This window comes from Pelobates fuscus, chromosome 2, assembly GCF_036172605.1.
Source record: "Pelobates fuscus isolate aPelFus1 chromosome 2, aPelFus1.pri, whole genome shotgun sequence".
In the NCBI taxonomy this organism is placed as follows: domain Eukaryota; kingdom Metazoa; phylum Chordata; class Amphibia; order Anura; family Pelobatidae; genus Pelobates; species Pelobates fuscus.
The window spans coordinates 124,768,406-124,790,332 of record NC_086318.1 but is presented as its reverse complement, the minus strand read 5'-3'; the positions used below and the strand labels follow the sequence as shown (position 1 = coordinate 124,790,332).

The 21,927-nt window shown below is 37.6% G+C and overlaps 1 protein-coding gene across 14 annotated transcripts in view; it reads left to right on the top strand.

The window, feature by feature from the left end:
• Nucleotides 1–21,927, top strand: part of TNIK (TRAF2 and NCK interacting kinase) — a 269,661-nt gene that overhangs the window by 212,334 nt on the left and 35,400 nt on the right. For 6 of the 14 annotated variants that reach the window (XM_063442669.1, XM_063442667.1, XM_063442662.1 and 3 more), the window contains 6 exons: nt 730–1,119; nt 3,669–3,833; nt 11,565–11,801; nt 14,924–15,030; nt 16,473–16,636; nt 19,561–19,661. In XM_063442669.1, the coding sequence (XP_063298739.1) occupies nt 730–1,119; nt 3,669–3,833; nt 11,565–11,801; nt 14,924–15,030; nt 16,473–16,636; nt 19,561–19,661 (1,164 nt within the window). The remainder of the gene's footprint in view (nt 1–729; nt 1,120–3,668; nt 3,834–11,564; nt 11,802–14,923; nt 15,031–16,472; nt 16,637–19,560; nt 19,662–21,927) is intronic. The other 8 variants (XM_063442675.1, XM_063442672.1, XM_063442673.1 and 5 more) reach the window with 3 other exon arrangements.

Genomic DNA, 21,927 nt, shown 5'->3' with positions numbered 1-21,927 from the left:
GCTCCAACACATGGATATACCGCAACGAGGAAGGTTTTGAGAGGTTCTGAATTTGCATTGTGTGCCGTATTAAAAAACGTTATTTAAAAATATCCTGTAAGACGTTCTTGCCATAATTAATGTCATATCTGATAAAGACAGAATAATAAATTAAGGGAAAAAAAATTAATTAAATATACAGCAAAAAAATGATTTATCTACTTTGGTTTAGTGGCTTTTAGATTTTTGAATCTAGTATTGGAGAAAAATCTACAATAATTCATCACTATACGAGACTTATTCCTGATTTAGTAGATAAACCGACATATTGATGATATTTATTATTATGCTATTTTAACTGCTTTGCAAGCATGACACCAATTAATATCAGTTTTATTGGCAGATTGTTTCAGACATATGTGCTCCGATTAAAATTGAGCCTGGCAGAAGCTAAAAATTACCCTTGACTAAAGGAATGTGTTACTAAGAATTTGCTTAATATGATTTTTTTTTTTTTAAATGAGTAAAGATTTAGTCCAGTAGTAATAATTACTGCATGTCACCAGCCATCATCACAGGCATTGACTGACCTTAACGAAATTAACCTTCATAAAGTTTTTAATGTCACTGTAAATAAGTTTACATTGTAGCGGTCTGTGACATGTGCATGCTCCATTATTAATCTGATTTGTCATTGTGAGTTTTAATGTTGTGTTGTAATAGTATAATTTTGTGTGATCCCACTCTCAGGTGCAACAACGATCTCTTAGTAATTCGCCTGTTCTACCAACTAAGCAGCAACATACTTCTGTTATCGAACAGCAGTTGCCCTTGGTAACCAAAGATGCATCTCCTAGTTGGCAGCCCTCAAGTAGGCCAAATTCTCAGAACCTGCAAGCTTCAGGTCGTGCGAAAATCAACAACTTAGCTCCATCCATTATATTGCCTACAATTCAGATTTCCAAATCAGGGCCCTGGGCACAAGCAACACAGAGTGAAATGCATTCTCTAGCTGATGAAGTGAGATACTTACTCCAAGTGAACTCACGAGAGAACGGACCAGGGAGAAAATCAATAACATCCCTTAGGGGGTCCCGCTCACAAGGATGTAGTCCAGCCAGGGACGCAGCAATTGACAAGGTCACGAGAGGTTTCACATTTGTACCCAAATTAACATGCATGAACCATTTAACAAGCAATCGTGAAGAACAAAATAAAAAGCACTGGAAAACTTTTCCCAAGTTCTCCTTAAATTTAGGTGTTACTTCACTGACACAGCGGTCATGCATGATTAGTATATGTCTTGAAATCTTGTCCATTAACTACATTTTTATATCTGCTTCTAAAAGCATAAATTAAACCCTTCTAATAATCAACCACAGTGGCTAAAATCTGAATATAATCTTGGTGATTATTTGTGGTGTATCTTTCGATTGTCCTTTGGCCTTCTTGCTTTGTGTTTGTCTGCTTAAGGTTACTAACTGCTGTCTCAATGGGTTTTATACCCTGACTTTTGTCTTTGTAAACATTACCGCCCTTTTCTTCATTGGCTCCAATCGTCAATCTTCCATCTTTTGATTGTATTCTTTTAATATGTATATTCGCCATTACTAATTTTTCCTTAGCAGTCTTTTAGTAGCATTTTTGTACAGGTATTCCTGTCCTTCATTTATTGTCCACTATAGCTCCAAATTGTGTCAATTTATGATAATCATAATTATAAAATAAATTATGAGAAACCTTAGGGAACATCTGTTCCTGAATGGATTTAGTAACCGAAATGATTGTGCTAACTTTTTATTTTGCAATTCTGTGCCAGTGGCTATCACAGCTATATGTGTCTTGCATGATCCATTATAGCTACATTCTCATTATTAATACAACACAACAAGTAGTGATTATGGTTCCAGTGAACGAACATTAATGATTAACGTCAGAGCAATCAACTGGTTCTACCTAGGTCTTAAGTAGTAAATTTCATAATTTATTTTTTCTCTTGTGTTGTATACGTTACTAGCAGACAACCTATTCTGATTTTGTATGGGTAATGGGCACTCTCGAGATTAAATTTTACATGTAGCAAAGCAAACAGTATAATTCCGTATGATTAAAAACAGGATTTAATCAAACTAAAAAAGTGTTTCTTATGCAGTGGCTTGCCAGTTTAATCAGTTGCACCATACCATGTATGTACAGTCTGGAGGTTAGGTGACTTGTATGCTTAATTTTAAGAAAATCGGAAACCAATGATAAGGAGATAGGAACATAAATGAGTTTTCCTTGTTGCGTGGAGCTACTATTAAACTGCATAGAGAACTTCTGTATTTAACCTAACACTTCTGAAGGTGACCTGGTGGTGGTGAAATCTGGATTAACAATTTCTGCTCTTTCTCCAGTCTTTTATTAAAATATATATATATTTTATTTTAAATCTTTCTTTCTGAGGTGTACTGTATACCAATATGATTATTTTCCTTAGAAACTTCTATAAGAACCGAAGGCTTGAGGACACTTCCCTGGATATAGGAAAGAGGGTGTCTGTCTGCATGATCAGCTGCTATACAATGTATCTCACAGGGATGAAACTGTGCAAGTACTCTACAGCTGGCTAGAATAATTCCAAGGGCCAAATCCCGAAAATAGCAATTTTAAGCTGATTGATTGATATCACCAGTCTCAAAAGATAAAATACAAAGCCTAAATCCATTGGACTAAGCTTCCAACAGCATCTATCTGTGCAATGTATATATGTATGTTCATACAGAAAAAATATTATCCTGATTATTGAGGTTAAACTGAACTGTGATATTGGTTATGGCTTCATTTCCAATATATATTTGAATTCCTTAACGCCCGTCCACTGTGAGTACCTGCACGGTTTTATGTTGAATGCCATCACTGCTGTCCCTCTCACAGTCCATAGTTTTCGGATCAGTGATATTTGTATTCACATGCAAGTTCAGCTCAATAAATCTATTTTTTGTCCTTTGAAGCTATGTGTATCAACTTCCAACCCAGTAATGTCAAATTTCGTCATTTGCAAACAGTGAATTTTCTATATATTATGGCTGACCGGTAAAACAAATTATTTGCATGTATTTCATGTGTAACAACTGTATTTAGTTATTAGCCGTACCTGAAACTTTAGATGGCAATTTTATAGTTTAAAAGGGCTAATAATGTCCTATACTACTGTAATATAATGTTATAATAACATTTCTTCAACGCCTTGTTTTGGATATTATAATGTCCCTCCTTGTGCTCTTTGCACGGTCAACATTGGGCAAGGTTCCTGCAGATGCAAAATAGAATACATAGAACATGGCTTACAGATCTGCTGCTAGTGGCATAGAGCATACATCATGAAAAAAAGCTTCATAAGTAATAGGAGACATGAAAACTCCACTTACACGCTAAAAAGGAGAAACCGGATGTGGAAACCTAACGCGTTTCGGACCTCTGGGTACTTAAACATAGGAATGAGGCAATTGCATTTTCACAGATCAGTCCCTGATCATAATTCCTGCATTTTAATAAAATAATTAAAAGAAGGACATGTTATTGTAGCTGGGAAATGCCATCTTTGTCATGTTTTATTGAACTGGTTTGGAAAGTGTGAAATAGCTTCAAAGGAAAGACCCCACTTGATATATTTGTAAGGCTTATTTGGATTGTCTTCTGTTCCTCAGGTAGAGGAACGTACCCGACTCAATCGTCAGAGTTCTCCCGCCATGCCGCATAAAGCCGCTAACAGGATATCTGATCCAAACTTGCCTCCAAGATCAGAATCCTTTAGCATCAGTGGCGTACAGCCTGCACGAACACCTCCCATGCACAGACAACTGGACCCACAGGTAATGCAAAGTCTTTTAAAGTCTGTTAGCTACAGAGCTCATGTCAAATCTGCTGCAATAGCTCTAAAATAAATCCTTTAAAAGATTTCCCTTTTTGTGGTCAAAAGTAACCATTGTAACATTACTGGATAAGAACTCCTTCCTATGAATTGAAGGCAGTCAATTTCACTTAATGGTTCACTAAAAGGAGCATAATATGACCGTGCTAGATGACAAGAACACCAATTGGTAAATGATGCGAGGTAGGGCTTTGTCATAAAAATAATTAATAGGCTTTTAAGCAAAAGCTGAATATGGTTGCTTTGGTGAGAGTTTAAACTTTTCTGATGCTTTCTGGATTTGTTACACAGAGCAGTCCGCACGCTGCACCTTTGATAACATCGCACTTTTGTTAAATTTGTTTCCTGGAAGAATAGCCATAAGTTGCTTAAAAAAATATTGTGAAGCCTTTTTACAGTTAAAAAGTATACATTTTATAATGGATGAATAGAATAAATTACATTTTAATTATGGGCATATGTATAAATTCAATATTTCAATATAAATAGGCCTTACATCAACATGTTATCTGTGGCAGATTTTTGTATTGCAGTAAAGGGTTAGTCCAAGCACCATGACCACTTCAGTGTAGGTGCTGTTACCAACATTAAAAATAAACAATGGTGGAGGCGGGGCCTGACTGCCATGCTGATCAGTCGCAACTAGACAGATGAAAAGGCAGTTTTATGCCCATTTGGCTGGCTTTTTACCGGAGATATTGGTCATTCAAATCTATACCTGCAAATCTAATAACTAATGTTTAGAAGGGGAAAGGTTAGAATAGTATGCTGATAAGAGCAGGAAAATATATAGTGCAAGTTTGTGTTTCTTTCAGTCTCTACTGTGATCTTTGTTACTTTGTAACTATGTGATAATACATTAAAACACTGTGAGTGTGGGCTAAATGCTGTGATAGCTCTGTGCACAGTGCGAGGATGTCCAATGATGCGCTCACACTTTGCTGATTGGTGACATTTCCCAGGTGTCCCCTAATGCAGGTCATCAGAGAACAAATCCAAGACCCAATACAACTGAGAGATGCAATATTTTACCTCCCTCTTTACCCGTCCTTCCATATTGAAATACTTTAAATTTACAACTCTACACTTTTTGCTGTGTATTATATGCCAGTCCAGCATGTATATAAGGGCAGTGTACAGTCTAATAGGCTTCATTACATCTTGAGAGGATCTAAAGATATACTTGATATAAACAAGTAATATGAAAATGTCACCATTAATGTTATGTTGTTTGTTTATTATACTACGTTCATTATAGGACAGAAATTAGGGAGACATGACTCACCGGTTTAATGTCAACAAGGGCACCATTTGCTGTAGAGTATTAAATAATTGCCTTATTAACATAACTGCTTATTCCTCTGCCAGTACCTGGAAATGTCACACAAATAAACATTAATGACGCAAAATGAGATCAAACAGGAAGCAGATTAAGGTAGAATTCTACAGTGTATTGCCTTGGATGACAAACTTTTAAAATGAAGCCAAGTTGGCTGTTGCTGAGCATAAAATAGAATAACAATATAAATGTACCTGTGCTTCCATCATTTGCCTTCTAACATGTGTATTAAAACAATAAAATGATTAATTTTCACTGACATATGGTCCAGCTGTTCTGTTGCGAAGATTGACAGATTTGGAAGGGTTAATGAATTGCGGTCCGACTCCATTTAAGTTACATGATCTAAAAAAATAACACCACATATCACAGACAATCAGGCTTAATAGTTAATTAATTTTATTCAGAAAGTATACATAATTACCTCTCCCATTGCATGCTATTGTGTTATCCCATTACCCTATTAGCTCTAAAGCCTTGAGATTCCTTTCTATTTTTTCCTCCCACTGTCCTGTTATCTCCCCACTTGGTTAGAGGATTAAAGTCACACATGTAGCAATACACTTGACCATACCTGTTCTATTCTGTGATTTCCTATTAACTTTTCTAGCACATCTTATTCAATTACCATCTGCCCACCTGCAAACTAAGCAGGACCTTCTCTCAACTTCATGCATTTAAAAATCTTTTCCTATCATAAAACGTGGTCTGAAACAATACTCGCCACAACACTATCTCACCACTTTCAACCTAATCTTAATAAGCAATATCCCCCTATATTCATCCATAGGCCATGTCCGGCACACACAGACAGCTGCTTTAACCCCTTAAGGACACATGACATGTGTGACATGTCATGATTCCCTTTTATTCCAGAAGTTTGGTCCTTAAGGGGTTAAGGCACATTGGCAGGGGGTGCCTCACCCGATCAAAAGAGCAATTTTTATTTTACATATGCCAAATATGCAATATATTAAATTAAAAATATTACTTGGTGGTCAGATAGTGGTGTGCATTGTCTCCAAATCATATTACTATATCCCATCACAGCTCCAGCACTCAATGAGGGAGTCCGAGCACAGTCGCTGAGATTTCCAGCTCTCACTTTTACTTCCTTGCTGAGCGCAGGACTGGAGAGAGCGATTAATATGGTCTGTACAAGGCACAGGTGCAGGCATGCACTCCACCGCCACACTAGTTTTGACCCTGCAATGAAAACCTTTGCAGTTTCTCTGAATTCTAATGTTTAACATTGCAGGGTTAAGGGGACAGGGACACTGCACCCAGACCACTTCAATAACATGAAATGGTCCGTGCGCCTATAGTACCCCTTTAACTTTGCTAAAGAGCAAAAATATTCATCTCAATTCCTTTGCTCAACCAGCAAGCTTTGACTGTCTTCTGTCGTCCTTGGCATGTCCAACTTTTACTTACAAGACTGCTTGCTATATTGTTACACATCCATTACGGTGGTGTTCTCTACATCCAAACTATCTGTACAAGGTGTCCTGGTACAGATAGTTTGGATGTAGAGAACACCACCGGCAAAACTCATTGAATATATTGTTTGCCCTTTTAGTAAATTGAATCTATATGCTTTACATCAAACTTGTTTGATCAGGGCTGTCGTCTTGTCGCTGCTTGTTCCTGGATGTCTACTTTGTTTTGTCATAAATTCCTCGGATTTCATGTTTAATACTTGTCCACTGCTGAAGAATATGATGACAAATTATTATTATTATTATAAAAATTTGATTTAAAGGAAAAAAAAAGAAACAAATACTTTTAAATAATCCACACTCATATAACCCATTCTTCTAGACAACTTTCTAAGTAAAAATGAAAGAACATTTAAGTTAAAAGAATGTATCCCATCTCTTTATTTCTGTGATTTGTTGGTCTCAGAAAGTGTGATTTATATAAACTAAATTTAAATTTAAATATTACTTTGTCCTTAAATTTACTTCAGAGATTACTATTGTTCTGTAAGAAGGAAACCACACCGACGTTAAACGTATTACAGTTTATTTATGGATTATATAAACATATAGGGGAAATTTGGTGAGATTTGTAAATGTATTGTATCCTCTAATATCATCTACCAGAAAATGAAAATCATTTTATGGCCAATATTTATAATGCTTCCTATTTTCTCCTAGTTTGTTCACACTAGTCTTTTCCTGACTGTTTTATTCACTGAACATTCTTATCTACGTCCTGTCCTTCCCTGCTCTTAGATGAAACGGCTGACAAACAATTCAGAGCCATGAATATTTTTTTTACAATAAAGCAACACGACACATTACTTTGCCTTATCTGTGTGAATCCCGGACCAGCACACATGTGCAGATGTGAGATAGACTCTTGGCATATTATTCTCCGAGATGTCAAGAAAACAATCACTCCCTACACTTTGATCTGTACATCTAAGAAAAATAAATATACAAAAATATGCATCTTGCGAAGGAAAACATAATTTCCCTTTTAGCTTAGGAACATCAAAGTCAAGTAAATGGGAACAATGTACAAATGTTATATATTTGATGAACCAACTTACAGTGTACCTGTCATAAGAAAAAAAATCAGAATTTTGTTGATGATTTTGTTATTGTCCTTGGACTGATAGAAAACTAATGGATCTATATCCTGTTTTGTTACATTATATATTGCGTACAGTGTTTGTTTATTGTTTTGTTATCTTGTCATAATTATCCCTATCTGTTAACTCCTATAACCAAGCTGGATGCATTTATAAAAATAAAAAAAAGTTTAAGAAAATTAATTATGAAAATACCAGATAGGCCGAAGTCCCAAGCACCTTAAAATAACTAATAATAAAGGTAGGATCAGTAGCAGAACTAAAGTAGAGAGGCCAGTGGTGCAAGAATTTGTTTTGCCCTCCACCTGGGAGATTAAAATGTGAATGTTTTACATATATTAATTTCTATGCATTTATTTTTAAAGAGTTACTCCAATCAGAATTAGTTCCACGCGGGCTAATGTCAATTCTGTATAACTTTCATGTCTCATATGGACTGTCAGGAGCTGATGATGGCCACAGCTTCTTGTTCTGCAGCTGATTGGAGTAACTCTTTTAAAATAAATGCATAGAAATTAAGTTATGTAAAACATTCACATTTTAGTCTCCCAGGTTCCTGCGCCTGAATGATACACAGCCTGTGTTCACCATTCCATTTAACACTACACCAGCTATTCAGAACACAAGGTGCATGCAAGCTAAACAATAGCATAATACAAAAGGTACTCACGTACTTGCCACAAATACATTTTTTTTCTCCCTATTCATTTGTGCACAACAATTGCTCAAGCTGTGTAACCTGTAATCATAATAAAGTGGGTTTAACACTTTAATTTAATACTTATATGTATGAAATAAATTATTCTCAGTGGGAAGTAATTGACAAGGCCCAGTAACACCTGCAATGCATCTATAGTGGCTAATTAGTTTGCAACCTTAAAGAAACAGGATTGGATTGCTATTTGCAATGCAAAAGCAAAGGTTTTCTTGTCTGTCTATGAGCAAGTAAAGACTTCCCAAAGCATAATAAAGAAATATAACAAAGGTTTCCTTTTATTCTCTAATGGAGACCAGGTGTAGGAATCAATGCCACAAATCCTCCACACTCTACAAAAGAAGCATGTCTCATGCTGAGGGCCACATGTGCCAGTAATACAATGTCATATCATCCCATTCTCTTAATGAGGCCCGAGCAGGGCAAAAAAGCTCCATGACGCCAGCACACTCGCTTCCTTGCCTGTGTGCTATGTGTCTCAACTGAGTACCATCATGTCACTCCATTCCTAGCCAGCTAGGGAGTTACCATAGCAGCCACAGCACATGCACTGTGGTTGCTATGGGTGGAAAGCAGATGAACGTCCTGTTAGAGATCTCTTCTGCTCAACCTATCTCTTAATTCCTCAACATTTAGCATCTGCCAAGGAATTGAGTCAGATGGGAGAAAAAACTATTCTTAAATATAAATATAAATGTATTGATAGCAATGTAAGCTATTTTAGCTAAAGTTGTTTTTTTCCACGACAACCTACCTTTAACAACACATGTTTTAATAAATTAATGCCATATAATTATTAAGTACTGAATGGGCTTAATTTCAGGCTTCTGTAGCCTATAGACTTTATTTTCCACTCTCTGAAGGAGGCAATGTTAATGAGCTGAAGGACACATGTGCCAATAATTGAAAGCCACATATATTGTTAAGAACAAGTGTCAGCTTAGATCCAGACTTGTGTAGCTTATAATAGGTACACGTGCTGAGACAGATGAGTAGATGATTGTACAGAACCAAGGTTATCTTTCATTCTTTCATTGAAGGACTGTTTATGTGCTAAAATACACCAGTGCCTGTTATCATTGACACATATCTTGTTATAAACAAAGGCCAACATGGAATTTGAAGCAGACTTCTGGACATGTTAAGGACTGCAGTACACAGGCAGACTTCATATAGCCAGTATAGTCATCAACAGCACTCATTTCTAGAATGCCAACACATGGTGCATAAGACCTACTTAGATGCTCACTAATGCCTCGTTTCCACTGAGTGGAACGGTTCGGTACGGTACGCTATTTTGAGTGTTTTGATTATGAAAGTGGCCCATACAAGCGAACCAAACCGCACCATTCCTGGTCCCCCTTCAGACGAAGGTCCATAGGAAATGGTACTGTACGGTTAGGGCGGAGCTACTAGCGTCACACTATACAATCCATTGATTGGCGGACATGAAAACGTCAATGCTCACAACAAATGACACGCTAGGCATTTGCTCTAAACCCCGCATGGCCCCTGGCGGTCTGACTTGCAGTGGAAACGCTCACCTGAATAGGCTGGACCATTCTAACCCTTCCAAACTGTATCGACCCGAACAGTTCCGCTTAGTGGAAACGAGGCATAATAGACCTTTTAAATGTGGCCCATTTGTTATAATGGGACCCTTTACTAAGTAACTGGAATAACATTAAAAACTCCATATTTATAATAATAGAAAATCTATACTGCTGATGTACTTACCTGAAACACGACAGAACAAACTTAGAGGAACCCTATAAGGTCAGGAACACAACCCTGTATTTCTGACCCTATATAGTGTTAACACCACAATTTAGGTGGCTTGTCCCTTGTTAATGCCCTTAAAAGTTAATAAAACTTACCTTATTTCCAGTGCCTTGCGGGTCTTCCAGTGCTGGCCTTGCCCCCGATATGCCTCCATGCTGACATTTACAATTTTTTTTTGCCATGGCAAAGCATTGGATTGGCTGAAATTGGCAAGGAGGCATAGATCTCTATGAGGAAAATTCAGCTCCGCATGGAGACACTCCATGCCACTGACAATTTAGCTCCGCATGTGGAGCACTGCCGCAGGAAGCACCTCCAGTGACTATATGAGGAGTGGCCATTGGAGCTATCCCTAGGGGACAAGGTAAACACTGCCTTTTCTGTGAAAAGGCAGTGCTTGCATGAAAATGCTTGAAGGGTCAGACCCCCGGTCACTAAAAGGAATCTCCAGATGAGAGAATCTGAACTCTCCTGGCTGTGCCTTTTTAAAAGTGAAAGCCTGGTAATCATAAACGAACACTGTAAACATTGAAAAAGAAGAAACTGTGCATAGCCAGTAGACAGAAAAATAAAATGGAGAACCTATCTGGTAGGAGTATTTATAATTTCACTTCCTGTCGTGAACAGACAAATGGGCGGAGCCAACCCTTTTGGTAATCTACCATGGATTAGCTAGGACAAATCATTTCTAAAATGTTGTGCTTGAGCACCACAAACTGATTAATATTGACTAGACAACCTTATGTAGGATATTAAATACTGCCTAGCTCTGTTAAGCTATATATTGTTTTATTTAAACTTGGTTAAAAATGATGACCAGCAGACCATTCTTTTCCTTTTGGTTGTTGGCCTCATAATGCCATTGGGGATTTAAGAGGAGCTTTTCTAGCTTGCTTGGCTGAAAATAGTAATAATGTAACAATGCAACTTTAAGTAAAAGACACTTTGTGTGACACCATGAACACAACTTTTCAATACATTCTATAGATAATAATAATTATAATAAAAAAAAACACATTTAGAATTTAAAGAAATTAAGCAACCTTTAAAGTTACTGCTACTTCTAATTGGCCTTTAATTCGGGTCCTTGCAACATCATCTTTGCCATGGTGCTAACAGAGTCCCCTTACATTTTGGAATAAGTAATGAAGTTTAAAATTATAAGGTAAATAAATGTTTGTTTCATGAAAACCATGGCTGAATATTTGGTAAGTAAAATATTATTTTCCTTTCACAGCAACTTCCTCTCCTGGTGTCTGTGAAAACCCAGGGATCATCCATGTCGGCCTCTCAATCATTGCATGAACAATCTGCCAAGGGAATGTCTGGCTTCCAGGAAGGAATCGTTTCTCATCGCCCTGAGATGCCAAGGCAGAACTCTGACCCAACATCTGAAAATCCTCCTTTGATGCCTCGTATTGAAAAGTTTGAACGTAGTTCATGGTTACGCCCGGAAGAAGACCTTCCACCAAAGGTACCAGTTAACAAATTCCAGTTAGCCATTCTGTTGATGATGGACTCTGAAATCAAGTTCAGTGAGGTTTCAGTGGCAGCAACTACATTTCTTTGAGTGCGAATTCAACCCTTCCTTTCCTACAACACTTCACAAAACAATGAAACAAGATGTGAAGCCCATAAAGCCCCCACTTACATAGACTAGGGTTTCATTATGTCTTTCTCCCTATAGTTACAGAGGAACTATAACTGATACCTGTTGCCTACAGCAACTTTTGGAGGCCAAACATATGTGCTTCATTCTAACCATCAGGCAATGGATATGAGGGAGGCTTCTAAGGACATTGAATACTCTACAGGAATTATTTGCAAAGTCCTATAATGTATGCATGATAAAAATGGGAAATCGAATTATAATGAACATAAATCCACTGGACATAGGAAAACCAGGTCACAACATTAATGGCATATAGGTGCCTATATTATGAGCAAAGAAGGCTGTGAAAATGTGTCTTTATTGTTTAACATTTTTGATCTTTTGTTTAAAAAAATACACAGAAATGCTCTGCTCTCATGGACATAAAATAATTGCAAACACAGCACAGGTTCACAAAACAAAATCTTTGTTAAAGGGACGCTATAGTCACCACAACAACTACAGTTTAATCATTATATGCAGGCATTTTCATGTAAACACTGCCTTTTCAGAGAAAAGGCAGTGTTTACATTGCCCCTAGGGACACCTCCGAGTGGCCACTCCTCAGATGGCCACTAGAGATGCTTCCTAGGGCAGTGCTGCACTGTAGGCAGCACTGCCATTCAGCATCTCCACGCTCTGCATGGGGACGCTGAATTTTCCTCATAGAGATGCATTGATTCAATGCATCTTAATGAAGAAGTGCTGATTGGCCAAACGACTTTTGCCCCGTCCCCATCCTGCCTCCTTGTTGATTTTAGCCAATCCAATGCTTTCCCTAAGAATCAGCAATTCTGATGCTGTCATCAGGGCAGGTCCAGCGCCGGGGGACCCGTGCAGCGCTGAAAATAAGATGAGTTTTAATTATTTTTAAAGGGGTTGAGGGCGGAGAAGCCACCTTAATGGTGGGTTTAACTATATAGGGTCAGGAATACATGACCCTATAGTGTTCCATTAAATATATGTGTGGCACAATTGGTGCCAATAATAGTGGAGGGCACTGTAGGTGCTACATGTTTGAGTTTTTGCTGCATGTAATTACTTAACATTGGGGTTTCTTTTTTCCATTTTCTTGAACTGCTGTTAATTTTCCCCCATTTTCTTAGTGTTTGTCTTCTCCATGCCCCCTTTTTGGGGGGAGTATGATGGCGGAAGGGGTTTGCGATATTTGACCGAGTTCTGTGTTATTTCCTATAATTTAAAAAAAGTAGATTGTTCATTTGCTACTATGCTTATCAGGCTGCTGCCATTTTCTCACATAAAGTGTCTCCTTTGATATACTTAGACTAATCTCTTATCTCAGGGCAGGTATTTACTTTTTATTGGCACACTGATCGGAATGAGAGTTAGGCTACTGAATGTACACGGTTCAAGTGAGCAAAATAACCCCAAGTCTAAAAACTTTAATCCCTTTCTAGATTTACCATTACAGACAGTTACTTTAATGCTATTTTAGATCGATTCCTTGATCATTTTGCAAAGAATAATACTGTGTGCTCCCATCAGAATTTGGACCTTATCGAGACATCCACTAGGGAACAATCCTTATCAGATCCCTGGAGATTACTGCAACCCACAGAAAGAGAGTATCATTGTTATTCAAGCCTACATGATATCTATTTGTGTATTGAGAATGTATTTACATTTTTCTCTAGTTGGTATCTTGACCCCCATAAAATAAACTGGATATTCCTATCCTGCCTATCATTATGTTCGAAAGAGATATTTTATATTTTAAAATTGCATGACACCCTGACAAGATATAATGATATAATATGATTTATCTTTCCTGGTTGACTTGTGTTTCACAAGCCCTGTGATGTACATAGGTTTGTTGGAGTTTCCCCTTTTTACCCTGCCATTATTATATTTTTTGTGTGTTTTACCTATCTCCTGCCCATTTTTTTCTACCTTCTCTCTCCATTAAAGGGACACTCTGGCCACCAATACAACATTAATGCATTTGATAGGGGTTGGCCTCATTAAGATGCTGTATTTTTTTATGCTCAAATACTTATAGTTTTTGCACAAAATAAATGTTTAGCAGTATTCTGCACCATAAGCCTGCCTCCTTAGCCACGCCAATCATGACAGAATGGGGTTATGGTATGGCCAGGCGTATGTTAGGGACAACGAACACAGGTGCATTTTATTGATGGCATTTTGATGGCACAGAGATCCTGAGGAACGTTGTTGTGCCATTCATCCATGACCATCACCTCATATTACAGCATTATAATGCATGGCCCCATGTTGCAAGGAACTGCACACAATTTCTGGAAGCTGAAAACATGTCACCGGACATGTCACCCATTGAGCTTGTTTGGGATGCTCTGTATCGGCGTATACGACATCGTGTTCCAGGTTCTGCCAATATCCAGCAACTTTGCACAGCCATTGAAGAGGAGTGGACCAACATTCCACAGGCCACAATCAACAACCTGATCAACTCTATATGAAGGAGATGTGTTGCACTGCGTGAGGTAAATGGTGGTCACACCAGATACTGACTGGTTTTCGGATCCCCTCAAGACAGTAAAACTGCATATTTTAGAGTGGCCTTTTATTGTGGCCAGCCTAAAGCCCACCCTTGCAAGAATCATGCTGTCTAATTAGCATCTTGATATGCCACACCTTTGAGGTGGATGGATTATCTCGGCAAAGGAGAAGTGCTCACTAACACAGATTTAGACAGATTTGTGAACAATATTTGAGAGAAATAGGCCTTTTGTGTACATAAAAAAAGTCTTAGATCTTTGAGTTCAGCTCATGAAAAATGGGGTAAAAACAAAAGTGTTGCGTTTATTATTTTGTTCAGTGTATGAATGCAACTTGTGTTGTGTGCTCCTTCTTATAATGCTGTAATAAACAAGAAAATAAGAGAGGTTTTGGCAACATATTTCAGAACAAATCCCAACATTAACTTTTTTTTTTTTTTATATCAGGTGCCTCAAAGGACGACTTCCATATCTCCTGCATTAGCAAGAAAGACCTGTACAGGGAACGGTAACAACTTAGGAAACCGACTTGGTGCTCAGCCTATTAGAGCAAGGTAAGTGAGTGCCATGGAAGGAATATTATCTAAAAATATTAGCCGGGTTAAGTATATCGTGAGAAACATGGTTTTATTTATCAACACAAAATGAGTTCTATTCTGCAGAAAAGTGCTAAATGTTGAGTAATATTGTTTTGGTCCCATGGTGAGTGCACCTTTGCTTTGGTTCTTAGTTCTTACACAGGACAAAGACCACTGGTATATTTAATTGCTTTCTCTGCTACTTAATAACTTATTAAACCTATACACCTTCCATCTTGCAAGATGCATTGGTGTTACATTAATGTAACCTGCTTTTCCACTCCCACCTACATCTCACCTTGTCCTGCAGAGTTAACCATGTTTGGGAATACTTCCTTAAGTAGGGGGGTACTCCCTTATAATGACCTAATGCCGATTTTATTGAATCTGAATGAAGTGACATTAGTCACTCCACTTCTATATCCCTCTAACAATGTATGAGATAAACTTGCCAGAGAAAGAATCACAGCATCTACAGTGCATAGGATGTAGTTGCTATGACAAAGAGGACTGCCAGTCAGCACTTTAACCCTAAATAGTGCTCCTTGGCCACCTGGAGATATGGCTAAGGCAGTGATTACACATCTTGTAGCAATACGAAATCCATCCAAGAAATGGGGACTGTGATAGATTGTAAGTCGTCAGCTTACATTCTCGGCCAGTCACAACTGCCTATTGTTGCTCAGGCTAATGCTTCCTCATCAGGCCAGGTAGCATAGATGGGATGGGCTGCTGGAGATTCTCTATTAGCATTAAGATATTAAAAAATGTTTAACGTTAAATGGAAGGACGCTGCCACGTGACTCCAGACAACCACATTAATGAAGCCTACAATGTTCCTTTAAATTACAAAAGAGGGGGGCATATATAGGCTTTTACAGAAATCTATAAATTTTATAGCAGTTCTGTGGTCACAATACAGAGATGAAATTGTGTGAAGTTTATTTAAAATGTGTATACAGTAACAGACTCACTTTCAGAGAGGAACACATATTACAATGAAAATAGCAATATTATTATAGGGATAAAAACAAATCACATTTAAAAATCAGCAGTTATGCCCTACTAGGCATCTGTCCCGTCATTCACAACTATTTATCTTTTCTGTGTTACCTTGTGGAATATAATGATAAGGCATGTTACTGCAATATGTGATGTGATTGGCAGGTCTGCCTTAGGTTCAGGAAACAGTGATTTCCTTTCTGGCACGCTACTGGTTAAAACATCAATTTTACAGTTATAAAAAAACAGCTTGAGATTTTAGAGCATGTTATATTTGGTGGCATATAGAAGACAGGAAACTTTCTGTAGGAGATTCTGCAGGTCCTTTTGACTAAATAACTAAAGTATTGCTCACTGCTCTATTATTGCCTGTCCGTGACCTTGACCAATAACTTACTGATTTATCATGTAACAAGCAACCCTGATCTGAGAAGAACTGAGACGGTTATAGAGAACCCAATACAGAGGACAAGCAGCGGAAGTTCTTCTAGTTCCAGCACTCCGAGTTCCCAGCCCAGTTCCCAAGGAGGCTCTCAACCTGGATCCCAAGCAGGATCCAGTGAGCGAAACAGAGTGCGAGGTAAGGTTTACTTTAATCTTTGCAACCTGGCTTTCAGAAATGTAGGATACACCCACAGATGATCTAAATCAAGTCTACTGCCAGCATTAGAGCTGCATTGTCATTGCACAGACTTAATAGCTGTGGGTTGTGCTCTTACACCCACATGCAGCTCTTGGAGTGGATTATGTGTGCGTGGGAGCGCAGCTCTGACTTTCTTTTCAGCTTTCCCATGTGTGTGGAGAGCTTCATATTGAACCAGAGTGAATTTTATTAATAAAACATGTTCTTTGCTATAACGGAAAAAAAACAGAAATAATGTGTTTTGTTTGGCATTCCCACCCCATCTCCAGCGGAGTGCTTGTCTTAGAACAGAAGATCACAATGGGATCTTTAAAAAGCCCATGTGTTACATTATCTGCAAAAAACATCTCTGTGTAGTATTGTCTGTCTCTTGCATTTCCATATAACAAAATATCGCTGCTATAGAAAGGCATGGCTTCCTACGGATTGCAATGTTACGCATAATGTAACCTTTTTCAAATGTGGGTGTACATGAGGTCAAAGTCTGGCTTATGTGTGTTTGATTTGCAAAAAGTTCAATGGTATTTTAAATTGTTGAAAGGTTTAACATCTAAGTGCCAGAAACGCATTCAAGTCATAATATAGTACAGATCCCCTTACAAATCAGACAGTTTGTATCCAAATATATAATTTTCGCTCAGGTTACAAAAACGTCCTAAATAACATTGAAATATTTTATAAAAGGCGATTTTGTATTTAGACTTATTGCTGATTAACCCCTTAAGGACACAACTTCTGGAATAAAAGGGAATCATGATGGAATATTTCCGTCATGTGTCCTTAAGGGGTTAAGTTGAAGCATGATAGGCAGATGCTTCTAATGTTTTGATTGATTGATTTTTGGGGATGATGCAGGAGAGATGTTTTTATTCTTGTCTTGCTAACAATCCAGACTTCACCGATTCACAAATAAAGTAGCCTTGTAATAAGGGCACATGATGCAGTTCCTTGCCCCAGCTTTTCAGTAGTGATAATCTCCTGGCCAATAGAAAGATTTTCAGGGAGAAGCATTGTAATACAACTCACATGCGCAGCGATAGTAGAGAAGCACTGATTTATGATATCTTCAAAGCTATTAGCAGGTTTATTCAATAAACACAGAATTGCAGTGAATCGAATAAGAAAAAAACATAGTAAAAAGAAGATATATGATTATTTTTTGCCTTTTCCCATGTTATTGAGTTGTCTGATTTCCCAGGTTTTGGGATATATTATTTCACTACTACGGCTTAATGTGACTACTTGGATGGATTCCTAAATACCTATTGACTAAATGGTGAAATATATTGAGCAGTCAACCTACAAAATACAGAACAAAAAGAAAACTGGAGAAAATCCTCAACTTTCATGTGCAATACAGCTGTGAACTTTCTACAAAGCCACTATATATATATAGTTAATAACTCGCCCCCAAAAATCTATTCCTGTCAATCAAAACATATAGTCATTGTTGCACTCTGTATCTCCCCTTCTTGCTTTCTGTACCCCTAAGTACTTTTAAAAAAATTTAATGAACCACATGTATCCACTTGCACCAAGGAACCTGGAATAGGGGACCAAGAGTGCCAAGATAAACCGTGACTTTCATTGCAGAGAACAAGCCAAAATGATGCCATTCTTTCACTGAACCAAAATACATCTTGGGGACTTTGGTTGGAAAATAAAATAAAGTTATAAAACTAGTCAGACATAATAAAGGACAGTATTAGAATAAAGGGATGTGCATGGGCAAAAAATTTGGTTCGGCACTTCCGAAATTCGGGACTTCGGTAATTAGGTTCAGCAATCTGAAATTTGGGACTTCGGCAATTCCCTAAGCCTAACCCTACTCCAAACCCCAACCCTACCCCTAACTCTAACCCTAACCTCAACCCTAACCCTTCCCTTAACCTAACCCTAACCCTACCCCTAACCCTTCCCTTAACCTAACCCCAACCCCACCCCTAACCCTTCCCTTAACCTAACCCCAACCCTACCCCTAACCCTATTAGGGTTAGATTTATGTCATCATCCCTCTAATTTTCCCTCCCTCTCCTGTTTTGACACATTTCAGAAATCGGAAGCACTTCGGCACTTCCAAAATTCAGTTCGGTTCGGCACTTCCGAAATTCGGCACTTCGGCAATTCGTACATTCAGAAGCATCCGAATGTCCGAATTGCCGAAATTTGTCCAAACTTAAAATTGGACAGAAACTAATTGAACATGTCTATTAGAATATTAAAATCACAGAACGCATGCTAAGGGACTATTTAGAAGACCCTTGTTGGAAAGATCATTCATATTCCACGCTCATCAGGCAGGTTTTCATCTAAATGCCAAAGATTGAGTGCATTCAAGCTGAAACCTTATTATTCCACTTAATTATCAATATGCAGACTAAATGAAGGAGAAAATTAATTACGATTAATTTTGAAACTGATTATTTAGTTAAGATAGGAGTAAAACATTCTTTAAGAGTGCAACAATGACTATATGTTTTGATTGACAGGAATAGATTTTTGGGGGGCGAGTTACTGACTACATAGTGGCTTTGTAGAGAGTTCACAGCTGTATTGCACATTTAGGCTGATATATGAAAGTTGAGCATTTTCTCCAGTTCTCTTTTTGTCCTGTATTTTGTAGGTTGACTGCTCAATATATTTCACCATTTAGTGAATAGATATTTAGGAATCAATCAAGTAGTCACATTATGCCGTAGTAGTGAAATATTGTCATCCAAAAACCTGGGAAATCAGACAACTCAATAACATGGGAAAAGACAGAAAAATAATCATATATCTCTTCTATCATCAGTACACCTTGTAAGAGAGTGTTAACGGTGTAGTTATTGCTTATCGTGTATAAATCTGATATTTTATAGCAGGAAACAATAAGCCTGAAGGATCACCCTTGTTGCCACATGAAGTATCTAATACAAAGCCAGAAGAAAACAGAGATGCTACACGGCCAAGCCGACCAGCTGTGAGTTTAATTTTTCTTTTTACATATTTCATTTAAGATGTAATGTAGCTATGTGGCCCATAGGTGTCTCACTTAGATGACAAAATTCATGTATCATTGCGATTATTAAAATCTAATGCTGAATTCATTTTATTAATATATGTACATTTTGATCTTATGATGTTTCATTCACCCTTGATAGAGTCTTTATTTAATTTTTGTCGTAGTCACTTAAGTATTGTATGTGTCTCCTGTGCAGTTTTGGTTGATATAATTAATATTTTATATTAAACTAATTACACCAAAATGAAAATATTACAAATTACAGTCTTGCTCATGTAGCCATTTCAGGTTTGCTTTGAACATGCGTTCTCTTTGTTAAGTACCGGTAATTCAAAACTGATGATAGGTTATACACATGCTATACAACACCTTAGTTGTTCTGCATTCTAATATCATTAAAGCTCCTGTTGTATTTCATATAAGGCCTGCATGATGCCTATTATCGTCTGTGCAACTTCAACCCCTGAATTTGCAGCTCCTATGGTTCCAATTCAAGTTTTAGCTGGGGGTCACAGGAGTTGTAGTCTAAATATAGATAGCGCACTGAAGTTGAAGCTGTGTTGTAAAGCATCCTGAAGAAGTAACTTTAATTCTGTGTTTTGAATTAAAAATAAATTCATAAAAACTCGATAAGGATAACTTGCACTATTCTTACAGATATAACCCAGCCCTAATTCCATACACAATGCTGTAGATTTTGTCTGATTTTCTAGATTCACTCTTGAAACTCGGACTAGATTCACTCTTGAAACTCGGAAGATAGGAAACGTGTTCACTTGTTCCTGCGTATTAATCTTAAGTCTTATTGTGTAACTTTGTACAGGATCAGTATTTTCATATAAGATTCTAAGTGGTCTATAGTATAATACAAGAAGTATATTGACAAGTGTATTAATGGCAGAATATAGAGGTATGAATATATACTTCATTAGTATTATTAGTATCAATGATACTAATGACGTCATTACCTCTTGGTCTGCTCTTTTCATTGTTTTATATAAAGGAAAACTCTTATGAGTATATTTTTGTTGCCGCAAAATAGAGAGTAGGTTTGTGAATTGCAATTTTTAGGAGACATAGAAGTCAATAACAAGACATCAACTTGAATACAATTTTGGAACCCAAGTTGTAATTAAACCCATTAGTTAGTGAAAGACCAGTCCTCTTACCATCACCTCTTAAAGGGACACTCTGGACTGGAGTTGCTTGTCTAACTAAACCCTTAAACCTGAATATCTGTAATTTGCCCCACATCTCAGGATTTGCTGAGCCCTGAAATTGGCTTTGGTATTTGTCAGTTGCAGTGCTGTGCTTATCTGAGCAACCTTGAGTATTGTCATTCATCAGTAATCATGAATGAAACTACTTGCCAAATTGACACATTTTGCACAGTCCTACAATCTCACAGCAATCTCACCCTAGGTCACACAGCTGCAATGATTTTTTCCAAACTGCTGCAGCTATAACAAATAGTCGCTGTCTTCTTCCTCTAGTCTACAGCTTTTGGCACCTTCATCTGTCAGAACCCACATCAAAACAGACCCTAGCGGTTCTCCTGCGTACACAAAAAAAGCTGGACACAACCAAATCCTAGGTTGTAATATAACTCTTTGTCAAATGATAAGGCTCAGAGGTGGTGTGGCTGATATATTCATGAGCAAACCTGTATATTAAATGAAGCTCTGCAGGGTGGTGTTTAATCACATGAACAAGCATTTTGTAACATTTTAAAATGTGTAAAGAACTGTGTCCTTTAACCCCTTAAGGACACATGACATGTGTGACATGTCATGATTCCCTTTTATTCCAGACGTTTGGTCCTTAAGGGGTTAAGCAGACAAAATGTTTTAAAAAGCACAGTCCTGACTTTCACCATTATGGGAAAGAAATTATTTCCATTCAGTTATTACACACTAAAATCTCTGGAGCTAATATATTATTGATTTTTACTCTGATTCCCTCTTGTTCTTTGGGCATTGCATGTTGGGGTACATTATTTAAAGCACACAAATGCTGGGCAGAGCATTGTGCATTATAGTGTATTGTGGTTTCTGATCTCCTTTGCAGTATATACCCTACATGAGCTTTTCAGATGGATGGTAGCATGTCTGCTATTTCATTTGGTGCATAGTGAGAAAGGATGCACATCGTTAGAAGCATCTTTATTTGGACTTCATTTGGGATGTTTATTTTACAGAGTGCCTGATCCTGCTTTTTATTGTAG